This window comes from Orcinus orca, chromosome 10 (assembly GCF_937001465.1).
Source record: "Orcinus orca chromosome 10, mOrcOrc1.1, whole genome shotgun sequence".
Lineage (NCBI taxonomy): Eukaryota > Metazoa > Chordata > Mammalia > Artiodactyla > Delphinidae > Orcinus > Orcinus orca.
Window position 1 is genome coordinate 39,459,092 of NC_064568.1, and position 19,039 is coordinate 39,478,130.

The 19,039-nt window shown below is 49.7% G+C and overlaps 4 protein-coding genes across 15 annotated transcripts in view; 2 read left to right on the top strand and 2 right to left on the bottom strand.

Annotated features, from left to right (window-relative positions):
• ATRIP (ATR interacting protein) overlaps positions 1-4,435 on the bottom strand; it is a 16,877-nt gene extending 12,442 nt beyond the window's left edge. For 3 of the 4 annotated variants that reach the window (XR_007479765.1, XM_004283896.4, XM_033413004.2), the window contains exons 1-3: positions 4,010-4,435; positions 2,046-2,176; positions 1,196-1,366 (exon numbers count right to left, since the gene is read on the bottom strand). Coding sequence is in view for 3 of the 4 variants with exons in the window: in XM_004283896.4 (XP_004283944.1) it covers positions 1,196-1,366; positions 2,046-2,176; positions 4,010-4,256 (549 nt within the window). In the remaining variant the exon portion in view is untranslated. The remainder of the gene's footprint in view (positions 1-1,195; positions 1,367-2,045; positions 2,177-4,009) is intronic. The other variant, XM_033413005.2, reaches the window with a different exon arrangement.
• CCDC51 (coiled-coil domain containing 51) lies at positions 2,170-17,805 on the top strand. Of its 9 annotated transcripts, none has more exons than XM_033413009.2 (5): positions 9,702-9,837; positions 10,185-10,242; positions 14,760-15,079; positions 16,126-16,290; positions 16,832-17,805. In XM_033413009.2, the coding sequence occupies exons 3-5, from the start codon at positions 14,768-14,770 to the stop codon at positions 17,585-17,587; spliced, it is 1,233 nt and encodes a 410-aa protein (XP_033268900.1). In that variant the 5' UTR covers positions 9,702-9,837; positions 10,185-10,242; positions 14,760-14,767; the 3' UTR covers positions 17,588-17,805. The 9 variants fall into 9 exon arrangements, with proteins under 9 accessions (XP_049572156.1, XP_049572155.1, XP_033268900.1 ...); XM_033413008.2 differs by having other exon boundaries at positions 9,804-9,938; XM_049716199.1 differs by lacking the exons at positions 9,702-9,837; positions 10,185-10,242 and adding an exon at positions 2,170-3,440.
• TMA7 (translation machinery associated 7 homolog) lies at positions 7,407-9,691 on the bottom strand. The gene is made up of 4 exons (XM_033413026.2): positions 9,604-9,691; positions 9,459-9,514; positions 9,289-9,376; positions 7,407-7,606 (listed from the first exon to the last, which is right to left on the bottom strand). Exons 1-4 carry the CDS (start codon positions 9,617-9,619, stop codon positions 7,572-7,574), a joined length of 195 nt encoding a protein of 64 aa, XP_033268917.1. The 5' UTR covers positions 9,620-9,691; the 3' UTR covers positions 7,407-7,571.
• A 670-nt stretch (positions 17,806-18,475) lies between the features above and the next one.
• PLXNB1 (plexin B1) overlaps positions 18,476-19,039 on the top strand; it is a 28,235-nt gene continuing 27,671 nt past the window's right edge. The window contains exon 1 of the mRNA XM_049716176.1: positions 18,476-18,617. The gene's annotated coding sequence lies outside the window, so the exon portion shown is untranslated. The remainder of the gene's footprint in view (positions 18,618-19,039) is intronic.

The following is a 19,039-nucleotide window of genomic DNA, read 5'->3' on the forward strand; positions in this document are numbered from 1 at the left end:
TGAGTCATAGAGCATAAGTCATCACCCTGAGGTCACCGCTTGAATATGATAAAGCCTAGATTCAAACTCTGGTTTGTCTGATTGCAAACCCATTGCTCTTCATCATGTATATGGAAAGGCAACTACTGCTGTTAGTCTTGGGCACAGGTCAGTGCTTCTTTAAAGACTGCCAAGTTTGCTGAATGAAGTAACGGCAGAATAAGGCCTACGTTCTTAAGTTTGAAGCCTTGGGAAGTGAAGGAAAGTGGTATATACTGGACACCCACTGTTTTTCTCCCCAGAACAGTATCTCCCTCCCTTAAGAAACATCATTTTCCTACCTTTGAATATGTGATTTGAATGGGAGCTATTATCTCTTTGATTACAGTGACTAGTTCAGAGGCAGGCACCTGACTCAGGTTAGACCAATTAGAGCCTTCCCCAGAATTTTTTTTTTTTTTTTTGCGTTATGCGGGCCTCTCGCTGCTGTGACCTCTCCCGTTGTGGAGCACAGGCTCCAGACGCGCAGGCTCAGCGGCCATGGCTCACGGGCCCAGCCGCTCCGCGGCATGTGGGATCCTCCCAGACCGGGGCACGAACCCACGTCCCCTGCATCGGCAGGCGGACTCTCAACCACTGCGCCACCAGGGAAGCCCTTCCCCAGAATTTTAAAACTTGGAGATAAAGAACCCTAGGTCTTCAGTCTGCTCTGGAGCTATGAAATATGAGCCCAGGAGCCCCTGGAGAACACATCCTCTACCATAAGGATGGAGCCTATCAATAGTACAGAGAATAAAGATGAGTCGTGGCAAATCTTGAGTCTTTTGAGGCCCCAGCACACCTGTTTTCCCAGACCTAGTTATGGAAGCCAATACATTTTCTTTTGGCCTAAGCTAGGTTAACTGGGTTTCTGATCTGCCAAAAAACAAAAAAAAACACACACAACAAAAAACCCACTAATTTTAGCTGTTTCTGCAAAGTGTGAGCTAGTAACTTAGACTACCACAGCAAAGCAGAGTTTCATCTAAGTCCTTTTCCAAACCTCAGAGCCTGGAGAAAAGTGCATGCAATTAGTTGGTAGCGAAAGTATTTAAGACAAACAACTGTTGAAATCTTCCTGGAAGATCTATAAGCAACTTTAGTCATTGCTTCTAAAGGAACTCATTGAGCAGGCAAAGCTGATGTCCATACAAGCAAAACAAATGCTCTGGGTCACCTTTTTGGAGAATTCTTTTTCTTTGTCACTGAGTGCTTGAGTTTTCTCTTGCTCAAGAAGGAAATGTGATCTTCTCTGTTCCTCTAGAATGGATTCTGTCTGATGCAGTGAGTCCCGTAAAATTTTAATTTCTCCACTTTTAATGAGCACTTCTTCTTCCATTGCCTTCATCTGTAAATCCCAAATTGATGTTGTGAAAAGTTTGTAAGGGAAAATTATATATGTACATGTTTCAACATGTAGCTGGGGAGATGAAGAAACACATTTAAAACATGTCCAACAGACCAGAGTGCTCAAAATATATCTGTACCAATCAGACATCACCGTGATCTGCTAGGCCCATTCCTGGGACAGTGGATATTCAGCAAGATAGCTTAAGGACACACTTGTCACTTCTGCATGCAGATTCTATAGGCTCTAAGAGGTATTAAACAATCTGGGTCACACACTTCACAGAACTAAAATTCTACATTATGTTCTTGGTTTTTCTAGGGACCTATAGATAATCATATGAAGAATGTTTGCTTTTTTGCAAAACTGCTAATGAAAATAGCAACCATTATGATGTTGTTTCTTATATAAGACATAGGCTATAAATTTATCTCAGTGCTACAACAGAAAGTTTGTATCTCTTTTTGTATATGGTTTACAGTGTTTCCTTTCTTGCCCTAGTTGTTAGGAATCTCAGGATGTAGTTTCAACCAAAATTTTCTGGCTTTCTTTCCCCCAATTCATGGGGATGAATCTGGACTCTTGTTTTAAAACTTCTATATATTTTATTGTATAATGCTTTATAACACATGCATAAGTGAATGAATTAACTACAAAAGCCACAAGTTAAATCACTTACCTTTTCTTTAAGCTCTTTGTACTGTGCCTGAAGTAACTCTAATTCAAAATTATCTTTAACTGGAACACTTTCTCTGTTTTTCCTTGACGGATTTTTTGACATCCCATCTAATCTGGGGACCTTATGAACATCTGTAAAAAGCAGTTCCCGTATACTTTTTAGGACCCAACATTTTCCCACTTTAGCCAGACAATCACTTTTGAAAGCAAATTAGAGAAAGATCTAGTAAGCACTACAGGTATTTTACAACATAAGAACATGAATCAATCCTCAGGAAATAACAGAAGCTGCCACCCTCTCCCCATTCTGCACCCAGTTTTAAGAGTCTCATCTAAAGGCTGAAAGGTGCTGTGGGAATCTCACTGGTCAGAACTCAGTGATCTATTATTCAACGATATTTACTGAGCACCTAAAATATGCCAGGCTTTAGCCTCTAAAGAAAGGTACAATGGTGAGCAAAATGGATACAGTCCTTACACTCATGGAGCTTACATGACACTCAAAAACACAAGAATAAATGTAAAATTTCAACTGTTATAAGAGCTGCAGAGAAGAGCAAATATAGGAAAGCCTATAATAGGGGCTTTGATCCAACGGGATGAATAGAAGGCTTCCCCAGGTAAGTGATGACTGAATGGAGAGCTGAAGAACAGGCAGGAACTAACCAGGTGAGTGGCGATGGGGAATAGATGGAAAGAACACTCAGTGTGTAAGAAACAGCAATGTGCAGTTTCTGTATTGTAAGGAAGCAGGGAGAATTCAAGGAATGAAGGAAGGTTAGTGTGGCTAGAACCCAAAGAAGGAGAGGGAAAGGGACAGGCCATGCTGGGCCTTGCTGGCCATGTTAAGGATTTTGATCTTTATACTAGAAGTAGTGTGAAGTCATTAAAGGCTTTCAGTAGGGATGTTCACGTGTATCTGTGTGTGACACAGAGATTCTAGTTTTGAAAAGATCACTCTGGCTGTGGTATAAACTCTGACTTGAGTCATAACTGGAAATGTGGGAACAATTTAGCAGACTATTGTCTGGAGAGGGGTGATGGTAACACAGATCAGGGAGATGGCAGAGATGATGCAGAGAGGATGGATTCCAGAGATGGATGAAGAAGGTAAAGTTACAGGATTTGGAAAGGAATCAGATCCATGGTCAAGGAAAGGGAGCTGTTGCCTGCCTTGTGCTACATGATTGAGAGTGGTGCTAGTCATTGCCATGCAGAACATTTGGTCATCAAATGTTCTGAGTGTTTTCTGAATGCTTCGCCAGGCACCATGCTGGAGATACTGGTGAATGACTGGGTTTCCAGGAAATGATTGTGTGGAATATAAGATGCATGTAAGACATCCATGTAGAGATTTCTCTTCCTGGGAGCCCCACAAGACTTCACTAGAATGAGGGTAAGCTCCATGAAGGAGGGGGCTTTTGTCTTTTGTTTATTGCTAAGTGTCTGCAGCTCCTAATGTTTGGGCACCTAAGTACGATTTATTGGTTGTATAAAAGAATGAATCTCTTTTATCTCTTGCCTTTGCCAGGCCCCTCTTATGTTCATGCGGCCCAAGGGAAAAGGTGGTCTTCATTAGATCTAAAGCCTCCCAAACCTGTCATAATGATGGGTCCCCATGTGTAGGTAGTGATGATTCTGCTGGTGGTGGTAGTCGTGTTGCAAGGATCTCTGTTAAGAACTAAGAACCTTACTAGTCCAAAGTACAGAAACTAAAGTAAAATGTTAACCTAGCTTTCGGTATTCCAAATCGGCTGTTTGACACTCCTGATACATTTCTCCCCCAGATCAGAGGACCTTTTGGGACACGCCGCTGCTAAAATCAAACTGTTCCTATATTTTTAAAAGGTGAAGTGGCAGTGTGAGTTTCAAGACACCGGAACAGCGGTCGTGGGGTTCTTAAGCCACAGCCATCTAGTGGGTCTAGCGAGGTCTGCACCACCCTCGGGGAAAAGGCGCACTCACTGGACACGTCCGGAGCCGCGTTCGGGCACTGGCTCAGGGCCTGTGACGCGAGGGTGTCGAGCTCCTCCAGGTCGTCGGCGGTGAAATCCCCGTGCGCGCCGAATGGGTCTTCTGGGTCTGGGGGGGCGGCCGCGAGGAAGCCCCGGGCCCGCTTGCTCGGAGGGTGCTGGGTGCTGGACGGCGGGCCAGAACTGGGTGCCGGGGGCCCGCTCCGCCTCCTGCTGCCTGGCGCGGGGATTCCAGCCATGCCTGCCGCCAGCCGGTATCCGAAGGCACCGAGTCCGGCCTGTAACCTCGAGGCCGGAGGGCTGGACCAACCGATCGCGCGCTGCCGCTCGCCTCAGCCGCTGGGGCCGCGCCCCCTAGCCAACAGGCCAATCACCTTCCAGTCCGTGGGCGGGGATGAATGACGTAATCAGACCGCGCCGCGGTGCTCAACTGGGTGCCTGCGGAGCTCCGTCGCTCCCAGCCCTTCTGGGCATCACCCCGCCTGGCGCTTTCGTACCGACGGCTGGGACCCCAGTAGGCGGGTGGTCTAAGAGGAGAGAACCGAGTTACCTGGGCTAACTCACCAGCCCCACCGCGCAGGTGGCTCTGCGCCCGCTCTCTGGCATCACTTAGGGTACACAGCTGGGCTTGGAGGAGCTCGCCCTGATTTTCACAAGTGCACATGTGAATCGAGTCAGGGAGCATTCAGGGGTTTGGTCTTTGTGAGCTCGCTGTTCTCCAGCTAGACCCACTTCTCATATACCCCAAGGCTCTCTTGGGGAGGACTCTGGGAGAGTGGGACTGGGCGGAAGTTATGACTAGAGCTGTTGTGAGCACACATCTTTGAGAACAGTAAATGCTTTGAATGTGTACCTTTGAGGTAGGTCTGGAGAAAGAAAGGCCTGAGAAGGGGTGATCCTGAGAATGGTGTGCCTGTGTTGGAGGGGGTGGGAACTAACTGCTCAGGCTGTTAATATTCGTTCATTTCTCTGAGAGCTCTTGAGTGTTTTTGGCCCAAGCGACGGTCATAGTTTAGAAATGAATGAAACTCAGGAAGTTAAGGAAGGCCCCCTGGAAGTAGCACCTGGGCTGTCCTACAGGTTGAGTGGAAGCTATCAAGAGTTACCAAGGAGGGCTTCCCTGGTGGCGTAGTGGTTAAGAACCCGCCTGCCAATACAGGGGACACGGTTCGAGCCCTGGTCCAGGAAGATCCCACATGCTGTGTAGCAACTAAGCCCGTGTGCCGCAACTACTGAGCTTGAGCTCTATAGAGCCCAGCCTGCACTCTGCAGAGCCCACAAGCCACAACTAATGAGCCCGCATGCCACAACTACTGAAGCTCATGCACCTAGAGCCTGTGCTCCACAACAAGAGAAGCCACCGCAGTGACAAGCCCGTGCACCGCAACGATGAGTAAAGCCCGCACGCAGCAACAGACCCAATGCAACCAAAAATAAATAATTTAAAAAAAAGAACAGAGTTACCAAGGAGGATGGCACCAAGACTACTCAGACAAGAACACAACACTGAAATGGACGCCACACAAGTGCCAGGTAGGAATTATCGATGGCAGAGAGAGAAGGTAAGGCTTTAGAGAGGAGCAAGGATTCAAGCTGGGCTTGAGTAGCTGACAGGATTTTACCGGGCAGCAGTCATGTGCACAACAGTTAGCAGGAACAGGGTGTTGGAGAGTAACTGGGGCAAGACTTTTCATCCTTGAATGCTCAGTGCCAAACTTGGCCTGTGAGTGTCCTGTGAATGTTTGTGAAGGCAGTAAATGAAAGGGAAGTGGTTGTCAGGGCCTAGAGGGTCTTGAATACCTGGCTTTAGTTTTTTGAGGTAATTGGTAGGTTCCCTCAGACAGCTGCCCAAATGTTGAATGCTTGTCTTAATTGCTCCAAGACTCTGGTCCCGTAAAGGGACAGGATTATACTTCCATGTGTTAATGCTGATTAGGTTCTACCAAATAAAACAGCAGTAGCTTAATCTCAGGGGTGGTGTGCTGGCACTGGCTCTCTGAAGGGTTATTCTCAGTAGCACAGGGATGGGTGCGAGCTGGCAAGGTCCAACAGGGAATCCCTTAAGTCCAAAGATGCTGCTGGCTGTGCAACTTTCCGGGAGAGAAGCAAAGTGGGCTGTTTTTCTTTTTCTACTAATATCAAGTACATTAGAATGATAATACAGGCTTCAATCTATCAAAATCTTTTCCAGTTTTGACTCAGCAAAATCTCAGACTAGTTCTAGAGCCCTTTTTGAAAACACATTCTCAGAGAAAGCTAAGTGTTATTCGCATTATTCCCATAGTTGTATCAGGAATTTACTCTTCCTGGAGTCAAAAGTGGTAGATAACAAATGTCAGGAGAGAAAAAGGCAACAGGGTTAAGAGACACTGGGACTGCCACTACAGTCAGGAAAGAGCTCACTAATGTGACATTTCGTTCTCTAAAGGGAGTTTCCAGTTGGTGATAACAGTGAGGCAGGAGCTTGACTGGAATGTAGGCCACTGTGGCTTACGATTGATCAGGAGGATGAATGCTAGACACCAGAGGGTAGGAAGTGGCATCCAGATCCTTAGTGCCTCACTGGTCATTGTAGGGACTTGTGTTTTTTTTGCACTAAGAAGCCACTGAAGAATTCTCAGCCAGGGAGAGACAAAATGTAACTTTATGGTTTAGAGATCACTCTGGGTCCTGAATAAGGATTAGACTGTACGGAAGCAAGGGTAGCGGCAGGAAGACAAATTTGGATGTGACTACAATAATTTAGGTGAGGGATTTTAGGGTCAGAATGAAGGTCTGGTGGTATAAGAGTAAATATGAAGGGTTCAGATTTGATTTTGCTGATGGGTTGAACGTAGAGTATAAGAAATGGGAACCTAGCAAGGACCTTTCTGAAGCCCTAGTGGAAATGCAGACCTGGGGGCTTCAGAGTAAGCTTAGTTCTTACAGACTTTTAGGAATCTCTCCTTGCTCCAGTCTTTTTGCCCTTCATAACACATATCATATGTATTTGTCCTGCTCCCCTCCAACAATAGAGAAGTTCCTTAGCAAGATGAATTGTTCACTGGTGCATGCCCGGCTTGCACAAGCAAGACTCCTTACATGAACAGATGAACAACCCCATTAAAACAAATAGTAATATGGATGTCATAACAGAAAGAATAGATTTTCTTCCCAAAGTACAAATTCTTCCACTAATCTCATGTAATATATTCTGTTGGGTATATAACCACACAGAAAACAACAGCCATTTCAAATGAGTTGGTTTAATTCCAGGTGGTACAGAATTCAGGATAGAACAAGGACTTAAGAACACACTTTGGCAGGATTCTGGGCTGGGTTTATGCGGATCTCACAGCTAAGGTAGAAATGGCTGAGAAGAACTAAAGACAAGATGAACCACTGTATGATTTTTTTTTTTTTTTTTTACAATAGTTTATTCTTAAATGTACAATAGGTTCCAAGACAACACTTCATTCTAGCTATAGGTGGCAACAGATGTTATGGCAGGGAATCCAGATGTTTAAACAGGAATGGAACTAAGGATCATCATTGCCTCAGGCACAAGGAACAGCTTACTTTTTGCCAGATTTCTTAATTCCGCCTGTTGCTGCAAAAGGAAAAAAAAAAGTCTCATCCAGGGAAAAAGACAGTTCTATGGCTGAAGCCCCAGGGGCCTGATAAGGATCCTAATAAGGTCCAGCTCTTTGTACTGGGCATTTTTTTGGACACAAGCATGCACAGGGCTTTCCCAGTATTATCTATTCTGGGCAAAAGTAGAATGAGAATAAGGCAGGGCACGAGTAATGGCTGTGCACTGGTCTGGATCTCAAGTGTGTTGTGTATTTCAGACTGGCTCACTTAATCCTCATCCCCTATCAACCCATTTTAGGTGTTGTTCAAAGTTATAAACTGGTATGTGACAAAACCAGGATTCCAAGCTGAGTAGCCTGACTTCCAAGTCCATACTCTTAAGTGTCATATCACACATCACCTTCTGTATTACGATCCTGGGATCTGATTTACTCACTACCTTTATTTTACCCAATTTACAAATGACTGTATTTGGCACAGGGTAGGTAATTTAACAAACAATTATAGAATTAAGTATGCCTAATATAGAAATGGAAGTCCTAAAGGGCTGTGACAAAATAAACCTTAAAAAAAAAGTAGATGATGCTCAATAGAAACAAGTAGTACAGGATTTCACTAAGGGTTGGGCTTCTCCCCATACATAATCACAGATTAAGGGAAGGTGCAAGATACCTCACATCATTCCAAAAAGGAATCTCAATATCTACAATCTCAGCGCTGTGTGGGTACACAAAAATGACTCAAACCCACTAGAATAGAGGTCTTGGGAAACGCTGAATGACACTCCCACCATCCCAGCCTTCGTTGTCCCTAGGGTGGCTCAGTGATCCAATAGGGTATAGGTAACTGTTGAGAAAATAATCCTATTTTTTTTTTTTTTTTTTTGCGGTATGCGGGCCTCTCGCTGTTGTGGCCTCTCCCGTTGCAGAGCACAGGCTCCGGACGCGCAGGCCCAGCGGCCACGGCTCACGGGCCCAGCCGCTCCGCGGCACGTGGGATCCTCCCGGACCGGGGCACGAACCCGCGCCCCCTGCATCGGCAGGCGGACTCCCAACCACTGCGCCACCAGGGAAGCCCAATAATCCTATTTTGATGAATGTAAACAGGATTTAAGAAGCACAAAGTACAATGACTGACGGGTTTTAAAAAAATCTTTTGATATGTAATCAATTCCTCTTACACAAAGACAAAAAAGAGGCAGAATGGTAGAGAATTAAGTTAAAAAACATATAGCACAATAGTATGCCAACAGACTTGGACTTTATCCATTAGACTAGGCGCATCCAGCAGTGAAAAGGCTCAGGATGCAAAAGTATTTTGCTGGAGTTTTAACAATACGATTAGTAAATTAAGAAATGTTACAAGCAACAAAGAAGCAGTGAAATACGAATTTGGAGCAAGAAACTGTAGAGGATATCTGAAAACTCAACTGTACTAACTTGTGTCTGAGATATATAAATTTCTGTATTTCCATTTCTGCCACTTCCCTAAGCAAGAGAAGCCCATACTGGGTCTGACTCCCGCCCCCTCTCCCGCTGCTGCGAAACCAAGCCTGGCTAGGGCCGTCCACTACAGCGGACACCAGCAAAAGGGACCTCGCAACTCACCAACGAGGCAGGACACGGACATGCTCGGGCCCGTAACCAGACTGATGCTCAGGCGTTTGTCCGGCTTGAGCTCTACCCAGCCCTCACTTACCCAGGGGGCCTTTCCCCGCGGCCTTCGCTTTTAGCTCCTCGAGTTTCTTTTGCTCCTCCTTCTGTTTCTGCTTGAATGCCTTATCTTCCTACGGAGAGGGAGAGCGGATTCACTCCCGGCGGATTTCTCAGACCCTCCGCGCCCGCCCACGCCTCTGCGCCAGCCCTCACCTCGTCCATCTCCTTGGCTTGCTTCTTGGGCTGCTTCAGGGGCTTCTTCTTGCCACCTGCGTGCGACACGAGCACGCTCAGCCTGGCCCCCGCCGGGTCCAGTCCCTCTCCGCCCCGCCCCACCCCACCGTCCCCGCACACTTACCTCCGCGACCCGACATGGCGCCTGCCGCCCCTTCCCCAGACCCTCCACCGGATGCGGGGCTCTCCGTCCCACCCCCTGAGCCTATACCTCCATGCGGGCCCGCAGATTGGCTCCTGGTTCGGAAGTTACGCTCCCGCTGCCGGAAGCGGTCCGGAGGCGGGCACTAAAGGGTCAGAGATCAACTGAGTGACTGGCGCACGTTTGGGTTTGCGGCTCCGGCGCAAAACCCACCAGGTACTGGGGAGGTGGGGTGTCTTGCCCGGGGAGGATCCAGAAGCCGCGAGCGGTTTTTAACCGCAAGCGCTAAGCCTGGGACTGTGCACGGGGAAAGGACTGTAAGTAGAGGGAAGGGCTTGTGCAAAGGCCTTGAATCTTGGCGCATTCCTTACAGTGTGGCTGGTGGGAGATGCGAGGGAGGCAGCAGAAATGGGCGGGGGCTAGACCACCTGTTTCTAGAGCTTTGGAGGCCACCGGAAGGAGTTGGGGTTTTATAATATAGCCCGGGATGCGATATTTTTGCAAATTCTGTTAATTCATCCAGTACATTTTTGTTGAGTGTGTGCTATATGTGTGTACTTTAGGCACTGAGGATGCAGCAGTGAAAAAAACAGTGCCTGCCCTGGCAGAGCTGCCGTTCTGGTGGGTGAGACTATAAGTAAATAAGTGAAATGCATACCACGGGTCATGTGATATGTGCCTGGGGAAAAATAAAGCAAAGTGGTTAAGGTGTCCTGGGGTGGGAGTGGACAGCTATGACATTTGAGCAGGACTTGAAAAAGAGAAGGGAGCAAGCAGTACAGATACGAAACAGGTGGTATGAAGCCCCTGAGGTGGGAATAGCCTAGCATGTTCCAGCAACATAAAGAAGCTGGGAGTTATATGAAGTGAAAGATATGTTAGCTAACCTTGTTATGGTAAACATTTAGCAGTATATACATTTGTGAAGTCATCACATTGTACACCTTAAACTTTTACAATGTTGTGTGTCAATTTTATGTCAAAAAAAAAGACCGGGGGAAAAGGTCCATGTGACTGGAGCAGAGTGAGGAAAAGGAGACTGGTGAGAGGAGAGAAGAATGAGAGCCAGGAGGTGGATGCCCTGTAGGTCATGGAAAGGATTTTTGCTTTTACCTTGAGAGAAATGGGGAACGGTTGCAGGCTTTGAGCAGAGAGAGACATGGTCTGACCACGTTTTGAAAGCACCACTGCCTGCTCTGTTGACAGTAGGGGCTAGAGTAGAAGCAGGGAGACTTGTCAGAGGCTCTTAGGATAATCCAGACAAAAGATGTCAGTCGTTGGGACCAGGTGATAACAGTGACAGAGGCAAGAGGAAGAGGGATTCTGGATTTAGTTTCAGAGGTGGAGGTGGCATTTGTTAATGGACTGGATGTGAGAAGCGAGAGAAAGCAGAGTCAGGGATGATATGAGAGTTTGGGCCTGATTGGTTTCCATCAACCAAGATGGAGAAGGCTGTGGGAAAGGCAAGTTTGGGAGAGGAAGATAAGATCCCCATCAGCCTTCCAAGCAGAGACATGGAGTGAGCAGTTCGATAAATGAGCCTGGAATTCAGAGGAGAGGTGTGGGCTGGAGAGGTCCGATTATAGTTTGTTTGGGTTTTATTTATTTATTTATTTTTGGCCACGCCACGTGGCTTGCAGGATCTTAGTTCCCTTACCAGGGATTGAACCCGGCCCTGGCAGTGAAAGCACCAAGTCTTAACCACTGGACTGCCAGAGAATTCTGTCTGTTTGTTTTTTAGTAATAGCTTTATTGAGATATGATTTACATACCACACAATTCATCTACTTAATGTGTACCATTCAGTGGTTTTAGTATATTTACAGTGTTGTGCAGCTATCCCTACAATCAAGTTTAGAACTTTTTTGTAGATGATTTTTCAAACCACAGGACTGGATAAGAGAGGAGCCTGAGGACAGAGCTCTGGGGCACTGTGTGGAGAGGTTGTGGAAGGGAGTGGGGACTGGAAGCCAAGAGGAGAAGGTGGTTCAAGAAGGAGGGAGCTATCACGAGGCACAGGCTGCTGACAAGGCAAGCAAGATGAGGATGGAACTGATCATTGGGTTTAGCCACGTGGACATGACCTGGACAGGAGCAGTTCAAGTGTCCTGGTGGGTGTGAAGGCCAGAACAGAGGGGGGCTGAATGAGAATGGGAGAAGAGGCACTGGAGACAGCTAGTGCAGGCACTTTGTCAAGGAGTAAAGAGGAGCAGAGAAGTGGGGCAGTTGCTGGAGGGAGTGTCAAATCAGTTAGTGCCTGAGGAGGGGAGAGGATATGGGACCAGTGTCTGAGGAGGGGAGAGGATATGGGACCTGGGGCACAGCTTGGCCTTTCCTAGAGCAGGAATTATTCATCCTGAGGAACAAGAGAAGGTGGCGATGAGACAGACATTGGCAGGTGGGAAGGTGTGGTAAGAGTTTATGGAAGTTCTCTTCCAATTTTAAAATATTTTCTTGGTGAAAAATGAAGCAAACCATCAGCTATACAAGTGAGGATGAGGTACTGGTGATGGAGGTTTGCGAAAAGGGCAGTTGGTAGGAGATAGTCATCTGGATGGAGTAGGAGAATGGATGTGGAGGGGCAGCGTCCTGAACTTGGCCCAGGGCTCATTTTGGCCTCTGTCCACCTGTCCAGCCTCTCCACCCACTCTCCTCTCTGCTGCACAGGTCATCCTTCAGATTTTAGACAACTTCAAGCACTGTTCCACTTTGTCTCTGTGCCAGGAACATCTTCCCTTTGCTGGTTGATGGGCCTGTGAGACATCTAAGTGGGGAGGAGCCAGGAGACAGGCTGGGTGGGAGGCTGAGAGGAGGGACTAGAGTGGGGGAACAACTTGGGATTCGTTGGTGTGTCCCGTCACGAAGCCAAGTCCCTGCTGTCTCCAAGCTTATGTTCTAGTGAGGGGCGAGGCAGTACATGAAGAAGGCAATATGTGTGTCTGGTGGAGAAAAAGAAAGCAGGTAAGGTGGCCAAGGAGGGAGTGGTCAGGAAAGGCCTTATCAAGAGGTGATGTATGAACAAAGACGTAAGTGTGAGGTGACTGGACTTGTGGAGGAAGAGCGGTCCAGGCAGAGGACATGGCAGGGCACAGACCCTGTGGCAGGATTGTGCTTAGCGTGGTGAGGATGCTGGAGTGGAGTACGTACAGGGATGGAGAGAAGGAAGGGGATGAGGGCTGAGAGGACCGGGGCTTGTTGGCCAATGGCAGGACTGGTGTGCATGCCAGGTGATAGGGGAGCTGTCAAGGGGTTTTGCACCGAGGGATGTGATCTGACTTGGGAGGTAACAGAGCCTCTGTTTGCCATGTGAAGAACGGCTCTGAGGGGCAGGGGAGGAAGCCATGACTGTGTAGGAGGCTTTAGCTGTCTTCTGTGCCAGGGATGAGTGACCTTCCTAGGGTCCAAGATTGGGCTGCTGATAGAGGAGGAGGCTGAGGGGAGTGGTGATTTCAAAATGAGAGGGTGTTGAAAGCTGCAGAGGTATTGGAGAAGAAATCTGAGTAGCACCTGCTGGATCTGACAAGGTGGGAGTTTTGCAGGGCTTCAGGAGAGCAACCTTGGTGGTCGAGTGGGATCAAGAGAGAAGAGGGCTGAAGAAGTAGTGATAGACAAGGGGGACACCTTTCTGCTGAGCGTTGCTGAGGAGGGTGGGTGCTCTGCTTTGATGAGGGGTACACCTGCAGGATTGTTGTGAGGCCACAGCTTGTGTGCAGTGGTCACTGGCCTTGAGGCCTAGGAGGCTGGCCCGACTGCTGGGCCATGGGTAGCGTGTGCTCCCTTTGGGCCTTAGGCAAGGGGCACAGGGGTTTGGGTGCAGCACCAGCTTGGAACCACTGTCACAGAGATGTCCCCTTCTGTGGCGCTCAGCTCAGGCTTTTGCCAGGAGGCATGTCCCTACCCAAGCAACTTTGTTTTCAAGAGGGTCAGAGCTTCTCCAAGCATGGCACCATGGGGAGGAGGCTGGGATGCTCATCGCCTTACATCAGGGAGGTCCTTTCTTTGTAACTGGAGCTCTTGTAGTCAGTCTTCCTGTCCCCCGCTCCCTTTGCTTACCTCTCTCTCTGGCCTGGTCTTTTGGCTACCAGGTGTCACTCTGACAGCCAGAGTCAGTACTTGGGGGCAGGGGTGGTTTGGCCAGACCAGAGTGCTCTGGCCCAGGTTTGCCCCGGGAGCATGGGTCACCTGGCCCTCTCTTTGGGGTCCTCGGAATTCACTGCTGCTCCTGGGCTCAGGCAAGGCCTGACTGGATGATGGGAGACTCCCTGTGCTGTTCAGGTAACAGAGAAGTAGGATTGTTGGGGCCCAAACATCAAAGCAGGTTGAAAAGGGAAAGATGAAAGAAACTTAACCTGTTGGGCAGTTACTGAGGTTGGAAAGAAGGAAGAAAGCTTATGGAAAGTGAGAAATGTGAGACTGGGAGTTGGTCACCCGGAATGTCTGGGCTTGAAGGGCAGAAGGAAAGTTGGTGTAAACCTAAAAAAGCTGTCCTCTATGAAGAAATCTGGGTTGTTTTGTTTTGCTTTGTTTTCCCCTGGAATTGTCTTTTCAGAGGAGAGCTGAGGAGAGAGTTTTCTGCCTTGGGACACGAACGACCTGTGTCCCAGAACAGAAGCGAAACTGCTTCGCCAGAGTTGAGGCAGCCCTCAGGGAGTCTGGGAAGCTGGTTTTGATAGTCATTTATAGAAATCTTTCCCCCAAATCCCCTCAGTCAGTTCCACAGTTTCCCTAGGAGTCTTTGGGAATCTTTGTGGGGCTCTGTTAGCATGGACACAACGCAGGTTTAAGAATTTTCTTTGAGATTATCAGAAAACTGGACACCAGGATTCTCATGCAGATCACAACAGAGACCTGGGGTTTTGGGAAGGTGGGTGGAATGGGAGGATCTGGGTTCATGTGGCGTCACGGAGAGAGATGGAAGGCCTGAGCTCCTAAATATGCTCTTCCCTGACATGCTCCATTGTCTGGGGGCACCTGGTGAAGCCTGACCCTGGTGGCTGCCACCTCTGGGCCCAACAGAGTGGTGCGCAGTTTGGACTTAATGGAAACTGTTCAGTTCAGAACTGTCCCTAGGACTTGAGATCTGACTTAAGCCCAGCCTTTCTCGGCTGTGAGCTGATCTCTCTGGCATCCCCCCACAGATCTCCCGATGACAGGGTGCAGCCCTGTGTTGGCCATGCGGCACGTCGTGGGTGTGTCTCCCGTACTGGTGCGGAGAGGCCTCCTTGGAAGGGACCTCTTTATGACCAGGACTCTCTGCAGCCCAGGCCCCAGCCAGCCCAGAGAGAAAAGACCTGAGGAGGTGGCCCTCGGGCTGTACCACCGCCTCACAGCGCTGGGAGGAGCCCTGGGGCACAGCATTCAGCAACGGGCGTCCTCCATGGCCAAGACTTGGTGGGACAGATATGAAGAGTTTGTTGGACTCAGTGAGGTTCGAGAGGCCCAGGGAAACGTGACTGAGGTGAGGAGGGGAGCTGGGGTGGTTGGCCCTGCCCTCTGACTTGGGCAATGTGGCCTGGAGGCTCCTGACAAGTAAATTACCAGCCACAGATGCTGGGAGGCCACGTCCAGATTTGCCTTTTCTTGAACACATACCACTAGGAGAGGGATCTGACTCGTTTCTCACACGACAGCCTGGCTTTGATACTACCGGGGTGAAGGGCCCTCCTCTCCCCCATGTAAACAAGTTGTTGTGTATGCTATGTACCGGTGAGTCCCGGGCCATTAACATCCTTTCTGTGAGGACAGCAAGCACTTCCTTCATTGACTGCTTGGGGGTTGCTGGTGAGAGTTACCTGGAGGGTTGCTGCATTACAGTGTCCTCAAAGCCCCATGTGTGATTAAAGCATCCCTCGTGAAAGTAGAGGCCCTGGGAAACATCAGACTGTGAGGTGGGAAGAGCTGCCTCTGGTTGTCAAGTCCTTTGTGGCAGTGGAAATGCGTTCCGCCATCTCTGTTCCCACTCCCACCTAGGCGCAGACCAGTGTAGTGGGGTGGGAAGAACCTGGGGTTTAGCCGGAGGTTTTGAGGCACAGTGCTGTCTCTCCCCTTGGAGGCCATCACTTTGGCTGAGCCGGGGTTTCTCTGTCTCTTGAATGGAGGCCAGGGCAATGCCTGTCATGGCGTTTGGCGTTGTTGGGAGGTTGTAGCTAAGGTAACACACATGAAGCTGATTAAGAACATAAGGGCCTTGCTCTGGTTTGTCAGACTAGAGTCAGCTGGGTTTGGTGGACACAGATTGTATGCATCTTTAGCTGTTTTCAGGTTTCTCAGGGGCATGTTATTTCCACTTGAACGGACAAATCCGGTGATTCTGATGGGCAGGGCCCGGGGCTACACTTTGAGGACCACTGGGTGAGCCAGGATTATGTGTCTGAGGGACTCTCTTTCCACCCTTTGTACTGACACCCCACTGACCTCTTCTCCGGCCAGTATTGTTGGGAATGGAGCCGAGGCTGTGTGGGCATGGAGAGAAGGGGCAAATGGCCTCTGTTGTTCTCTCTGCAGGCAGAGAAAGTGTTCATGGTGGCTCGAGGGCTTGTCCGGGAGGCTCGGGAGGACTTGGAAGGTCAGCAGGCCAAGCTGAAGGAGGTGAGGGACCGCTTGGACCGCATCTCCAGAGACGATAACCAGTACCTGGAACTGGCTACTCTGGAGCACAGGATGTTGCAGGTAGGCCCCTTCCTCATCTGGAGAGGGACCCTAGCCTGGCAGGTCATGGAGGGGCGAGGTGGGAGCCCTGACTAGTTAGGGGGTCAGACACCTGGTGAGGAGGTAAACCAGAAGCCCCTGTGGAGGGACTGGGCCCCAGGCTTCCAGAGCTTCTCCACGCACTTCCTCCTGGAATACTGGGATCAGTGGTCCAGGACAGTATAATCTGGACCCCAGATTACTGAGGAGGGAGCACCATGCAGGGGTCTGGCCCAGAGAGCGCCGGACACTTCCCTTCTGTTAGACACATTCTGTAGACACCACTGCATGTCCGGCCAGACCCAAGACTGCTTGGGGAGGATAGTGCCACTCACCTTGACCACCCCCAGTTCCTTTGCTCCTCCCTCCTGACCAGGCTTATGCTACCTTTACTCATTCAACGTGTTTATGGAACATGTAATCTGTGCCAGACGTGAAGCTGAGCCCCAGGGACATGGTAGTGGGACATCTGCTGGCGGCTGCTGTGCCAGGTTGCTGCTATATGACAGCTTTGCTTCTGCAGGAGGAGAAGAGGCTTCGTATGACCTATCTGCGTGCCGAAGACTCCGAGCGAGAGAAGTTCTCCCTCTTCTCTGCAGCTGTGCGGGAAAGTCATGAGAAGGAGCGCACTCGGGCTGAGAGGACCAAGAACTGGTCCCTCATTGGGTCAGTCCTGGGGGCCTTGATTGGTGTGGCTGGCTCCACCTACGTGAACCGTGTGCGGCTACAGGAGCTGAAGGTCTTGCTTCTGGAGGCTCAGAAGGGGCCTGTGAGCCTCCAGGAAGCCATCCGAGAACAGGCGTCCAGCTACTCCCTCCAGCAGAGGGACCTCCATGACCTCATGGCAGACCTGAGGGGCCTGGTGCAAGCTGGGCCTGGGCAGAGCTCTTTGTCCCAGGCAGGTACTTCCCCCACCCGAGACAGAGACACAGAGGTCCTTTCAGCTGCCTTGAGAGAGCAGCTCAGCCATTCCAGGCAGGTCCATTCATGTCTAGAGGGTTTACGAGAGCAGCTTGATGGCCTGGAAGAGACTTTGGGCCAAGTGGCTGGGGTGCTTCAGCTTGCAAAGGCTGCAGCGCACCCAGGCCTGGTGGAGCCGGCAGATGGGGCCCTGTCTGGGTCCTTGCTGGAACAGGGGAGCATGATCTTGGGGCTGTCAGACATGGAGCAGAGGCTAGAAGCCCAGGTCAACAGGAACACCATCTATGGCACACTGGTCACCTGCGTGACATTTGTGGCCATCCTGCCTGTGCTGTATATGCTGTTCAGGGCCAGCTAGCCCCTGGACCCACCTCCAGAGGGAGGAGGTATGGATGTGGATTTAGTTAGAGAATGAAGCAATGAAGTGAGCCTTCAGGGGTGCACTCAACCTCAGCCTGAGTCTGTGTGGCTCACCAGCAGACATACTTTGCTTTTTAGGCAACACTCATTTACATTAACTATCGAAAATTTGTGCTAACGTCCAATTAAAGTGTCTTTAAGTTTGTCTTATTTAAAGTAATTTGTTAGACTGGGTTTTGTCCATTGAAAATTGAGATTTGGGACTCGAGGGTTGGGCCTGGAAGTAGGGTAATCGCCCCCTTTTAGTTCCTCTCTCATCTCTTGGTCTTGCCCCCAGTTCAGGATCATTTTGGACGTACTTACCGCTTGAGGCCTGGATTTTCATTTTGGATTTCCTGGCCTGTCCTCCACTTGCCCAGCCCTCCTGTGTCACGTGGCCCATGATTTCCAGTGAGTAAAACCTAGCCTGCTTCCCACCCATTGGTGACCATGGTTACTGCCCCTCTTCGGGATCACTTTCTCTGCCATGTTGGGGAGAACTTCCTGTTTCTAACACTGGAGGAATGATCAGAGGAGAGCAGGGAAGAGAGACTGGGGGAATGGTTGGTAAATATTGCTGGGGACATAATTACAGGGATTGGCGGCCAGTCTGGTTCCCTGGTGCAGAGAATGCTTTGGGCAGCACCACTTGGGCTGGTGTCGTCCCACACACAGCCTAGGGCTGACCTCTACAGCCTTGGGCAGAGTTCAGCCCACCAGCAGTGTGAATGGTGAGGCAGTGATGGGGAGGGACCTCCCAGAGGTGGGAGGTGCAGTTGGGGGGGCATGGAGGCAGAGTGCCCTGAGAACCCTTTACCTCTTCCTTTTCAGTGGAGAACAGCAACCTTTGACCTCCTGGGATAAATGGCCATGGGTGGCCTTGTGTGTCCTTGACTAAACAGGAGCAGTGGGGAGGCACTCGGCTTGCACTGTGGGTCTGGAGAACCCACCCTCTCAGGGTGCACTGAGGTTGTGTGCAGGGTCTGCAGGTAGGGGCTTCTGTGGGCTGGGCAGAGCTGACTCACAGCAGAGGCCTGTGGAGCCAGAAGTGCTTCCATGAGATGCCCTCCCTCTTGGGAGCCTGTGCTCAGGCCTGGGCAGTGGGCATGGCCCAAGTGGCCCCATGGGTGATGTGAACCTCTGAGCCCCTGGTCCCTTGATCATTTGGTCACTCTGTCCACAGCATTGTTTTCTTTTTGTAATGGATTCCCCAGGAGGGCGTGGGATGAAATGACCTCTGCACTTGGGGTGTTCACCCTCCTGATGGGTAGGAGGTGACTTGTCTGTGTATAGGTGAGGGGTGTTGTGGGGTTTGGAAGTCCTAGGTCCCCCTCTGGGGTGACGTAGGTCCTAAAGGGTGTGCACTTGAGTGAATGGGTCTGGGGAGGGGAGGATTCCAGGCACATGGAGG